This window comes from Cornus florida, unplaced genomic scaffold, assembly GCF_030987335.1.
Source record: "Cornus florida cultivar Cherokee Brave unplaced genomic scaffold, ASM3098733v1 CherokeeBrave_3.0.0_Hap2_Chr07, whole genome shotgun sequence".
NCBI classification, from domain to species: domain Eukaryota; kingdom Viridiplantae; phylum Streptophyta; class Magnoliopsida; order Cornales; family Cornaceae; genus Cornus; species Cornus florida.
This window is the reverse complement of record NW_026775577.1, coordinates 3,381,094-3,393,799: the sequence shown is the minus strand read 5'-3', so window position 1 is coordinate 3,393,799 and position 12,706 is coordinate 3,381,094. Positions and strand designations below refer to the sequence as shown.

Genomic DNA, 12,706 nt, shown 5'->3' with positions numbered 1-12,706 from the left:
TATCAATATTATAAGGAAGGTGAATTACAAAAGAAATGTAAATTTATTATAAAAAGTAATGTATTACTGAAACACAATAATTTACGGAACCCTTTTGTACCTTATTAATATTCAAGTAATGTTTTATTTTTTGATTAGGTTAGTTTAAGTTTATTTTTATAAAAAAAAAAAAAAAGGAAAAAAGAAAAAAATTAGGTTATTTTTAGATTAGGTTAGTTATGTTTTGTTTTAACTATAAAAAAATAATAATAATAATTAACTTGTAAATAATGATATATATCTTATAATAATAACACAATCAAAACAAAAAAAATCCAAAAATTAGATTAATAGAAAGAATGTTACAAGAACAATTGATTTAATTCCATCAAATTACAATTTTTTCTTTTTCTTTTTCTTCATATGATAAAGGTATCAAATAAACAAGTGAAGCAATTCGTCTAATACATGAAGAGCAAAATCTTTCAAATCACAAGATTTAGATCAAATGCAGCAGACAAACCCATCAAGGAAATTACAAACCCATCAAGGAAACGTCATAAAAAAAATTACAAAACCCATTTGCTAATGGGTACCTCTGGTGGAAGGGTTGGTTTGACTGGCTTGGAAAGATGAATTCCCAAAGGTTATCACTGTAATTAGAAATAAGAGTCCAAATATGTCTAAGTGCTGCTGCTATGTTAGCAGTTTCAAGATTTCTAAAACCCAACCCTCCAAATTCTTTAGGTTGACAACATGCAATCCAGTTCACCTTAGCTCCAGAGTGCTTGAATTCAGTACCTGACCATAGGAAATTCCTCATAAGATTGGTTACCTCAACTATAACTAATTTAGGCAAAATGAATAGGATGGACCAGTAGTTAATCATACTGTAGAGGACTGATTTGATCAGTTGGATTCTGCCTGCATAGGAGATAAACTTGGATGACCAGTGGTTAATCTTTTTGGTGATCCTCTCCACTAGCCCTCAACAGTCATCTACTTTGAGCTTAGTAGAGAGAAGAGGAACACCTAAGTATTTAATAGGTAGTGAGCCACAGTTAAACCCCAGTAAATTCTTGATGCTGTTAGTTAGAGCCAAGTCCACTCCAGAGAAAAAGAAGGAGCTTTTTGAATTGTTAATCTTCATTCCCGAGAGAGCAGAGAAATGATCTAGGGCATGCTTAAGTGTGGATAGTGAAACAAGGTCTCCATGATTAAAGAAAAGTAGGTCATCAGCAAAAATAAGGTGGGAAATAGCCAAATTTTTACATTGGTGTGGAATTTGAAGCATATGGAATCAGAAATAAACTTCTTTGTAATGGCTGAGAAGACTTCCATTGCTATTACAAACAAAAAGGGTGATATAGGATCGCCTTGCCTTAGACCTTTGACCCCTCTAAAGTGACCATGGAATTCTCCATTAATGGAGACAGTGAATGATGGTGAAGAAATACAAGCTTTGAACCAACCAATAAATGGAAGAGGGAGCCCAAAAAGATCAAGAGTATCTAGTAGAAAATTCCATCCCACCAAGTCGAAAGCTTTCATGAGGTCCACCTTTACAGCACACCTAGGTGGTGAGAGATGTCTATGATAACCCTGAAGAAGCTCCTGAGCCATCTGAACACTATCACCAATGTGCCTACCCTTAATAAATGCATTTTGGCTTGGATCAATGATGGATGGCAGGATTAGCTTGAGTTTGTTGGCCAAGAGCTTGGTGATACATTTATATATAGTGTTACAACAGGAAATTGGACGAAAATCATTAAGGGTAGAAGGATTTTGAGACTTTGGTACTAGAGCAATATAGGCATTGTTAACCTCTTTTAGCAACTTGCCAGTGACAAAGAAATCCTTAATAGCTTTGGTCACATCAGAGCCTATCACAGGCCATGCCTTGTGAAAAAAGTGAGCATTAAAACCATCCGGCCCAGGGGATTTTTCCTTGCTGAGAGGAACATACAAGACTTGATCTCTAAATCAGAAGGAATATCACAGAGTGGAGGGATAAGGTTGGCTGGAATAGTTTTTGTAATAAAAGGCTAAAGTGCTTCTTTTCCAAGATAAAGAGGTGGTGAGCCCCAAGAAGGTTATGATAGTGATCCACAATCTCATCTCTTACAAGTGCTTCAGTGTCAATAGAGTCACCATTTGCTGATGTAAGACAAGTAATCTTTTTCTTGTTGAGTTTTAAGTTGTAAAGCTTGAAGAAGAAAGAAATGTTGCCATCACCCTCTTTCAGCCATTTAACCCTAGCCTTTTGTTTTATGAAGTGCTCCTCAGCAAGAGCAAAATTGGAGAACTGTTGCATAAGTTCCTTTTCCTGAACTCTTAGCTGAATATCTCAGGGATTAGAATCGAGTAAAGCCTGACATGAAGCCAAAGATTATTTTGCCTGAGTGACTAATGCTGTAGCATAAGAGATTTCCATCCTGTAATTAAGCTTGAGAGCTCCTTTGAGTAATTTTAGCTTCTGGATGAGCTGAAACATAGCTGTTCCTGAAATAGGGGTGGCCCAGACCTGCTCTATTGTGGGAAGAAATAAAGAATTAGAAACCCAAGCATTAAAGTACCTGAAAGGAATTTTTTTAGGTCCAGTAGGAGCACCCATTTTGATTAGGAGGGGGCTATGATCTCGTCGAAACTCTCAATTGTGGGCATTCTAAATTTGCTTGTGTGGAGGGAAAAAAACTCCCTCCAATAAAAAACGCACACGTCACCACTACCCATATTTACATTCCAAGGACATATAAGGCCCATCATGCTCAAGCCCAAATTGAGGGTATTTACAGCCCAAGACCATTGTTAGTTATCCTCCAACTTCCATCAAGGCCGAATCAAGAAAGTCATCAGCCCAGCTTGTCGTCAGCCCAGCGTATGAGTATTTAACATCCGGCCTGTTACCCAAGCCCAGCCGGATCAAAATATATTCAGCCCAAGAATGCGCAAATCCTACCATTTGAAGGATTTACTGTAGAAGGAAAATTCAGATAGGAAGTTCTGTACAAGGCAATTTCTATGTATGGAAGATTCGACAATGGAAAGAACTCTATTAGAAAAGAATGGTTATATAGAAAGAATTGGAGGGCAAGCAACGCGAGTCCTACCATAATTTTGTAATCTTTTGTATATAAATAGAGGCTAAGACCTCCAATAAAGAATCAAGCAATTCCACACTTCTCTATACATTGTTCTTATTTATTTTTATTGTTTTTGAGTGAGTTGTTTTATTTTTCTCAGTCATTATTGGTTGAGCGAAATTTTGCACCTACACTTTGGTGCCGTCTGTGGGAAGCGTATACAAATATACTCCCACTTGTTCTTCAAATTAAATCCTTTAGTCGTGTCTGGAATGTCAAACGGAGATTCAGCAATGAATCAACAGATAGAACTGATGCAAAAGATGCGAGAAGAGTTCTTGCACCAATTTGAGACACTCCGGCAAGCAAACGATACGAGTGTCGCCCAGATAGCTGCGCTTCAGCAGCAGACTCATACGCTGCACACGGCCATGGCCAGGCTAACGCCACAACCACCACCAGGCGATGCTGCGGCACCACCTCCCACCCGGAATTTACCTCCGGTTCACGAGCCTCCAGCCAACGAGACACCACCCAACGGGGCTCGACCCAGTGAGGCGCAGCAAAAGCAAGGGACGAGGTCCGAGGCGGTTGCTTCGGATAATCTCCCGCATCGCACACAGGACGAACAGGCCGAGTCCAGCCATAGGCCTACGGTATGGTCCAATGGCGTTCCAGATGGCGCACGTGTACAAGATGCATTCGATGAAAAAAAGCTCTTGAGAGTCCAGACACCAGCCGAGATGGCTAGAGAGCACAAGAACTCCTTGGTCAAGATCCCCTTTACTAACGAGGTGTACCTTGTGGAGAGGCCGAAGAAGTTCACTATGCCATCCTTCACCCAGTTCGATGGGGCAGGCGACCCTTCTCGGCATCTTGATCATTATGCGCAAAAGATGGCATTGGACGATCATAACGATCCGTGGATGTGTAAGGTTTTTCCTACCAGTTTAACCGGAGCAGCGTTAGAATGGTTCAGGAATAGGCCACACAAGTCTATCCCTGACTATGAGACCTTGTGCACTATGTTCTTAGCCCAGTATTGCGGAAATAAGAAGCAGAAGAAAAGTATAGCCAGCCTTTTTACCATAAGGCAAAGGAAGGGAGAAACTCTGCAAGATTTTTTATCCAGATTTAACATGGAGGCCTCGGAGATAGCAGATTGCCATCCTGCCACGGCAATCGAAACATTTAAGTTGGCAATGATCCAGGGAACCAAGTTTCACACATCCTTGGTCAAATATTCCCCCCCGGATATGCAGACTTTGAACGCTAGGGCACAAATCTACATTCCCCATCCATCCCCCCAACCAAATACAAAAATATTTATCCATCACTCCTCTCATCCATCCCCCCTCATTTTTTCCCTCCAACCAAACATAGCATAAGAGTGAAAAGTTAGGAATTATAGTTGAAGGAACTTAATTTCAATAAGAAATTATGGTGGAAATAAGGTGGCTTAGAGGGATAGAGAAGTAATTTCAAAATCCGGTTGGTGTTAGTTTTAATATTGGTTAAAATGACATAACGGACAAGGTTGATTTCAAAGATATATAACAAAGTGAAAGACAATTAATACACTATCTCCGGTATGTATCATCTCTCGAAACAATGCAAGCAACCTTGTACACACATGAAAACAAAATCATCTCATTCTATCAAACCAAACCAGTCTGGTTTGGTTTGGTTTGATAGAATGAGATGATATATATATAAATTATGTTGATTGTATTAGCAATAGAAGCATATGAAACTGCACTATGTAATGCATTAAAATGTGTAATGGAAGTCACTATTATATTGAGTATAATCAAAGTAAGGAAACGTTTCAAGAAGTGCAGATATTCAGTAGCACGGGAAACGTTTTACAGCATTAGGCACCCTCTAAAATAATAATTCCCTATCCCAACCCTCAAATTAACAATGATACTGCTATATTAATATCAAGATTAAACAAATATAGTTGTAATATCCCAAATTCTAAAATTCGGCGCATTAACGAATAAACCGAAACCTGATTCGAAACTCAAATCCAAATGCCGAAGCTAAATGATAACCATCAATGAAAACCCGAATAATGCCGAAGCTAAATGATAACCATAAATGAAAACCCAAATTAGTCAAACGGACTCTTAACCAAGGGTGCAAAAGGAATGGTCCTAACCAAGGGTGCAATAGGAATGGTCCTCCTGCAAACATACACACACTTTGGTGAAGGAAGGAGAAGAGCACGACTGGTCGCGCTTAACGCGACTGGTTCCGCATGGGCAGTAGCCCAGAAATGGAAAGAAAAAGAAATACGTGACTGGTCGCGCTTAGCGCAACTGGTTTCGCATGGGCAGTAGCCCAGAAACTGAAAGGAAAAGAGAATGTGCGATTGGTTCCGCATGGCCAGAGGCTAAAAACAGAAGCTTCAAAAAATGAAATTCTTCCCAAGATAAGGTCACCAACACCGCATGAATCATACAAGAACTCGTGGCTCTTCTCAAGAGAGAAACCTCTTAGAAACATTACTCTATTTGCATTTTGCTTCCCTTGAATGCTGCATTTTGCTTCCCATTAGGAGCATTACTCTTTCAACAATTCTCTCGATCATTTTCAAAATAAAACTCCAAGAAAACTTATCAAAAATAAATAAAAACTCGACAAAAGCCGAAGCAGAATACAGAAACAGTTTTATGCTAATCAAATGCCAACTAAGGAACAAAGCAGCCCACAAATCACCCAAAGATCAAAGTTGCATTCCATGCATTGCATCCCACAATCAGACAATCTGCACCCATTATGATAACTTTATTTCCAACATCTTCAGCAAATGAATTACATTAAAGTTGCATTTGGCGCCGTGAATTTGAAATTGGGAAATTTTTTGTTCAAAGTCTTAACAAAATTTCCTCCAATCCCAAAACCAAGCCCCCGATTTGGTACTCCCAAACATGGCATAGGAGCCAAGGACGTGCATAATTTACCTAGAAAATGTGGGAGAATAGTAACTGCAATATGTAGTTAAAAAATGTGAAACCTCAACCTCGGTAACCCAAACATCTCCAAAGACCCACCATGAAAAAGAAAATAACACACACACACACACAAATAAAACCATGAGTAAGAAGTTTACTTACCCAATATTCATATTATATTATCCCATAGCATGAGCAATTCATGTCTCAAATTCTCAATTTAAATAAACAACCAAAGCAAGTTCCATTTTCTCTGATTACCAGCGGTACTAGAGCCTGAATTTACTCCAACAGTCAGCTCGACAGCCTTGGTACAATCAGACTTTCCTTTTGCAGTAATCATTTCAATATTTTTCTTCCTAAACAAGAATTTTATCCCTTGCATCATGCAAACAAGATGATTCGGAAAACAACATAAACTCACTTTACTGATCTAATAAACCACAAGGATCCGCACCTTGCCTGATTCAGATGTTTTGGCCCCAAGATAACAGGAGAGGTCAATTCCCCGAGTCGCTCTTTCACAACATTGACCAGTTCGTATTCAACCAGAGACAAGTTGTTTTCTTCCTTAACAGTGAAACTAGCTGGTTCAGTCACTTCAACACGACCCCACTTGTCCACTGCAAGTCTCATTGATCCCTTGAACATGTCAATCTTCGCATTACGGAGTATTATGGTGGTATCAGGCTTCATCAAGTCCACTGTTGAGGTGTCAACAAAAGACAAAATTAGACTCGGCTCAACTCAACAGAACATTGCACCAAAGTTAAAAAGCAAAACTGCCTCATATGCAATTTGGCACCGTCGTGGGAACTTTTGTAACATCTCTGTGGGTCAGTCACAAATATACGTGGCAACAAAACCAAACAAAAAACACACACATTTCTACAATCTAACAACCATCTTGTGAACTAACAGAATACAACCCCACTACAATGAAGAAGAAAAACATATAACCAACTGTAACAGGAAAAATTCTCAATGCTAAAAAAATAACAGAGCCATACAGGAAGGAGTATGAGATGGATATGCAGCATTACAAGAAAAGATTGGATAAGAAATAATAGTAGTCTAGAAGAGAAAGGGAGACAACTGACTAAAAACAACATGACATTACATTGATGAAGATGAATTGGTTATGCATAGTGAAGACCAATAACTGCACCCTTAAAATAGTCATTGGATAAGTGCAGACATCGAAGGGGCAAAAACAAGAGGACCATGAGGAACACAAGGGCAATCCACGAAAAAGACATATTGCCATAAAACCTTCCCTAAGCCGTTGAAATTTGAAGTTATGTATAATTAAACTAAGCTGAGATACATCCATCTCTACTGATATATTTGCCTAGATTAAGCGGAACTAGACCAACATTCAAGCAGGACTTTAACCAACATGGACATTTTCTTGGCCAAATTCTTGAGTTAGGGATAAATCAGGCCCAAATTTGAGAGTGACTTGGAAACATTTTCCTATAAGAACTAGGAATCTCCATTTTATTGTTATCAAAATCAAAGTAGATGGTCTCTCGTGCACACACACACACACACAAACAAACAAACATATTAAGCATGTTTCACTTGATACATCACGCGACACATAATTTTCCACACAACTAGATCCTAACCTGCACTCAAAACAAATTATAATTTTACACTTCTTGTGTTGTCTTCTACTCAACAGAAAAAGATAAGTTGGATCTCCCTATAAATCATGGAAAATACTACCAAAGTCGTTAACAAATTAAAGTAACAGATTTACAAGAAAAAAAGAAAATAAAGAAAAAGAAAGAGAGAAGGGGGGAAAATGGCATCACATAATGATCTCAATGTACCAATCTTTGTCCATGATACTAGTAAAAGATTTGGCAGATTGAAAAAAAATAATAAAGAATAAACAAATAACATTAATAATGCATTAGAGTTGGTGTATTAACAAATAATATCATAAAAACTACTTAATGCACTACCTAGGTCATTCCTTGCAGTAAATACAATTGTTCCAGTTTCATCTCCAATTACGCATTCGGCAATATGCATTTGACGTACTTGGGGGCCAGCAGGGTAACCTTTCTGCAATACCATCTTTGAACTTACAACCTTTGCTGTTAAATTATGTCCACTAGTGCCTGGCCGCAGCTGCTCAACCTTAGTGAAAACAGGCTTCCTCATAGCCGATTTTGCTTCAGCCATTTATCGCAACTCTGGAATATCAAAATATAACAGAGAACTTAGTCACTATTCAATAACAGAAAAAGGAGTTGTAATCATAGCAGTCACTGCCCCAAAAGGTGCAATGATGACTGTGTTTGTGTGCGCGTGTGTGTGAGAGAGAGAGGAAAATAAATTGGACAAGGTAAATGCCATGGTAATTGCAAAACCATCAGTTGGAACAAAGTGTTTTATGTAAAGTGTCACAAAACAAATAAAAATAATGAATAGTCACACTCGTGCCAAAACTTAAAACACATTGCTAAGCTATTTGCTACCTTTCCAGTCTTTATGTTTCTATTCCAATTGCCACTATCTAAAAACACATTGCTTAAATTCTATCTAGAGACTCTTGAAATGATCACCATGAAAGCCAAAGCAATGTCTACATTATTAAACACATTCAAAGTTTCACTATTTTCAACACGAGAAACCATCTAATATATGCAAAACCACACTTTCTAGAAACATATGGCAAAAAAAAGAAACAGAAGAGGTTTTTACAAAAACAAAATCAGAACCACTGTCTGAACAACTCTAAAGACAAAATGCATATGAGAATCAAATTTAACCACTGGACAGGAAAAGAAGAAAAATAAAACAGTATAGTTTCAAGAAATTACCTTCAGAGAGAGAACCCCATTGGCAACCTTTGAAGACTAGCAAAGCAGAAGCAGTGGCTGAGTGCAGAGGCATCAAAGACTCAGCACAACCCAATTCCACTGGAAGCCTTCATTCAACATTTACACACTCACATTAACCTTAACTTCAATAATGAATAATCACACTGATGCCAAAACTTAAAACTTTCAAAACCCATTTCACACATAAACAACACGCAGAGGAACACCTAATCACATACCCAAACTACGAACAAAAACACCCAGTTCAAATCTCAAAGCAGATATAAAGCATACTAATTCAATAATGCTCTAGAAATATCAGACGATCATAAGCAATGAATGGGTACTAATAAACACATCAACTAAACATATATATGTGTGTATAGATATGAACCTGGAGAAGAAGAACGAATGAGTTTGACCAGAGAGGCGAGAGGAAGGAGTGGGTTTGGTGATGGCGAGCCCGCTGAGCTTAAATGGAATTGATTAAGCTCTTTGGCTACGACTTACCAATGCCCTAACCGATTCTGTTGACCTCTGAAGTAATCGTCTTCCAGAATTGGACGCCATTTTTTCTGATTGAGTTCTTACACTGGAAATGAAATCCTCTCTTGATTCGAAAAACCAGAAAAATCTAAAACCAATTGCTTTGCGCGACTGTTAAAGTGATGATGATCATTTGGGCCTGAGGCCCAGTAGTCTGTCCGTTGTCTCTGTCCAATAGGCCCAGGTATCTTAGTCCTGGGCTGTACTGTTGTCTTATAATTAGTCCCAATAATTGCGGCCCACTCTTATTTTCTTCTAAATTAAATTACAAAAACATCCCTAGACTACACAAATCTTGATTCTTAGATCTTATTTTGTATTTGAAATTTTATTGCTTTCATGCGTGTTTCTTTATTCACACACCTCATGTCATTTTAGGTTTAATATTCCATATGAATTCAATTAAACCCACTTTTCCAACCAAAAAAAAAGGAAAAAGAAAAAAGAAAAAAAAGTCCAAAAATACTTTAGAAAAGTCATTCATCTCAATAATAATAAATAAAAATAAATAAACTCCAGGCTTCTGAAGCTTTGCTAAGTTAATAATTCGTGAAATGGAATCAGAGAATTAGGATATAGATACTAGTGTGATTGAGCTTAAAGGTAAATATTTCCAAACTAAATCATAGACATACCAAATCATAGATGTTTTGTGATAAAATCATTCGTGTGTACAGAGAAATATTCAAAAGTTTTAATCGTCCTTGTTTTTCTCTCTGGCGATTCTTCACCTAAGTTTCACTTGAACTGTCATGTGCTGAGAAATGTTTAAAGGTTTTAACTGTCTATGTTTGTATGTCTGATGATTTGTCACTTAAATTTCACTTGAACTTTGAGACACCAGAATCCAAACTTATTAACTTCAATGGAGGAGGGCAACTATGGCATTAAAAATGTAAGAATCAAGGTTTACGAATTTTTTGCGAATTTTTTGCAATTTTATTTTAAAAGAGTAAAGCCTATATTAAATCAGTGATAATAATAAAGGCACCAATTATTTTGACTAGTCTAATATCTTCATAATACCTTGTATCCATACCGTCCATACAAATGTCAATATATATACCAGTCTCATAGTGATGATCCAAAAACCCTAACTAAATCATAACCACCTCAAAATAGAAGGTAACCCAAAATTACAAGCAAGTCTCCAAAAACACAACACTCTCCATGGCAACCTCAAAGTAGCTTGCTCACCAAGGTTAGGACCTGAAAATATCTTGTAAAAGAAAATGGTGAGCTCTCAAAGAGTCCAATAGTTTTCCAAGATTTGAGAAAATTTGCATAAAAATGAACTTCCTTTAATAGCGTAACACATAACCGAAATAAATAGTCAAATAATTTTAAATAAAGAGATGCATATAGGAGGGATGACAATACTTAACACGTCACACCACAAAGATATCACGAATCACTAACATTATATGTTGTACTCGACACAGTAAGCTAACATGATGAAATTACATTCATGCTAAAGTTAAAAGATGACACAGCTTATAGGCCAAGCTAGGAGGTGTTTCTTTGAGACCTGGTGAGAGGAAGAATAGCTATGAAAGACAACTGTAGCTTAATTGCCTTTAGCATTTTGACCTGGTTTACTTGTGTTGTATTATTAATTAGTATGGTGATGTTTGATTTTGTCATTGGTGGCTTATATTTAAAAACCTATCTAGCTATGTAGTATGGACACGCCGATATGTTCACATGTTAAATTTTAAAAAGTAAGATACAGGTACGATTTGAAAACGACTATATATAAATATAAATTTTTATGTATATACACGTATTGAACAATAGTATTAAAATAATTTAATTCAATTCTAATTTTTAGACTCACAGTTTGTAAAGACTTTTATATCATATATATATATATATATACACACAAACACACACACACACACAATCATTTTACAATTTTATCATAATAGCATTTTTAATTTGAATGAACAACTATTATTTAATACTTCATGTGTCATCATATGTGTATAATGTCAAATTGGCCTATTATTTATTTTTCACTTTAATTGAATTAAGCAAATTAATTACAAATCCGTCAACAATTCTCGTTAAGATAAAAATTGCTCCTCCAACCTCTTATTACGAAGAAATAAAAAAAATATACGTCTTGAAATCATATAATCAAGACACACAAACACCTGTCCCAGTTTACTATCAAACATTTTTGTAGTTTGTGTCATTATTTATTTGGTATACCAAGGGACAATATTAAATTCATTTGATTAATTTTCAACTAAATTCATTTATATGAGCCATAGTTCAAGTTAGATTCATTTTCTTTGTCATTAGTATCCTAGATTACACAAATTCTTGATTCTTAGCTCAGTATGGCTATCTTCTTTTTGCCTTGCAAAAGCTTGTATCTAAGATCACTATTCCTTCCAAAAACCCTATCAGTTTGACTGGTGTTGCTTAACAAGTATGATCTCTCTTGGTAAAAGAATTGAATAGCTTATAATGGTGAAGCTCATAACCCACCAAGCACTCAAGAGTCTCAGATGCATCCTAGCATTACATTTGGGAGCAACAAAAAGAATACAGGCATATAATATTTCTAAGATAGTTTATTAAGCAAAACAACTAAAAAAGGGTGGGGTCTGCAAAAGTCTCAAATACATCAAAAGTCCTCTTCAACTGATTTCCTGAGACTGCCTATTCCAATTTTTTCCTTTTTCTTCAAAAAAAAAATGCAAGACACGGTCAAATATAGCAGAAAAACTTTCCCCTAAGAAATTTTTTTAGCTCCATGTTGAAGGTTCCTTTTTCTCTTTTGAGTCCATAATAGAGAATACACCAAGCCCAAGTTCTATCCCCTGTAAACACCTTTAGCACTATAGTGAGATGTTGATCAAGTGGAGGACATCATGCCCTAATCCTCCCTCATGACATCAACCATAGCAAGTAGTTTACAAGAAAGGCATCATCATCATCATCATCCCTGCCTTTATCCCGTATCGATGGGGTAGGCCACATGAATGCTTTATTAGTATATACCATGCCATCTCTTAAATCTAGTTTTTTAGAGTCATTCTTTATTACTTCATCCCAAGTAAGTTTTGGTCGGCCTTTCCGTTGCTTACCTTCTAGGAAAACTACTTTTCCTCTTCTAACAGATGCATCATCGGATCTGCATTGAATATGGCACTACCTTGTGTACCCCTCACACATTCATTATAAATTCTCTCTCTTCTAGTTACTCCTATCATCCAACATAGCATCCTCATTTCCACTGCATGAATGCGTTGTTCTTGTGATTTTTTAACGCCCAACACTGCATATA

At 36.8% G+C, this 12,706-nt stretch overlaps 1 protein-coding gene across 1 annotated transcript; it reads right to left on the bottom strand.

Moving 5' to 3' along the window:
• Positions 1 to 6,150: 6,150 nt before the first annotated feature.
• LOC132267413 (uncharacterized protein At4g28440-like) lies at positions 6,151 to 8,228 on the bottom strand. Its single transcript, XM_059768576.1, has 2 exons — positions 7,999 to 8,228; positions 6,151 to 6,729 (listed from the first exon to the last, which is right to left on the bottom strand). Exons 1-2 carry the CDS (start codon positions 8,219 to 8,221, stop codon positions 6,446 to 6,448), a joined length of 507 nt encoding a protein of 168 aa, XP_059624559.1. The 5' UTR covers positions 8,222 to 8,228; the 3' UTR covers positions 6,151 to 6,445.
• Between the last annotated feature and the right edge of the window lie 4,478 nt (positions 8,229 to 12,706).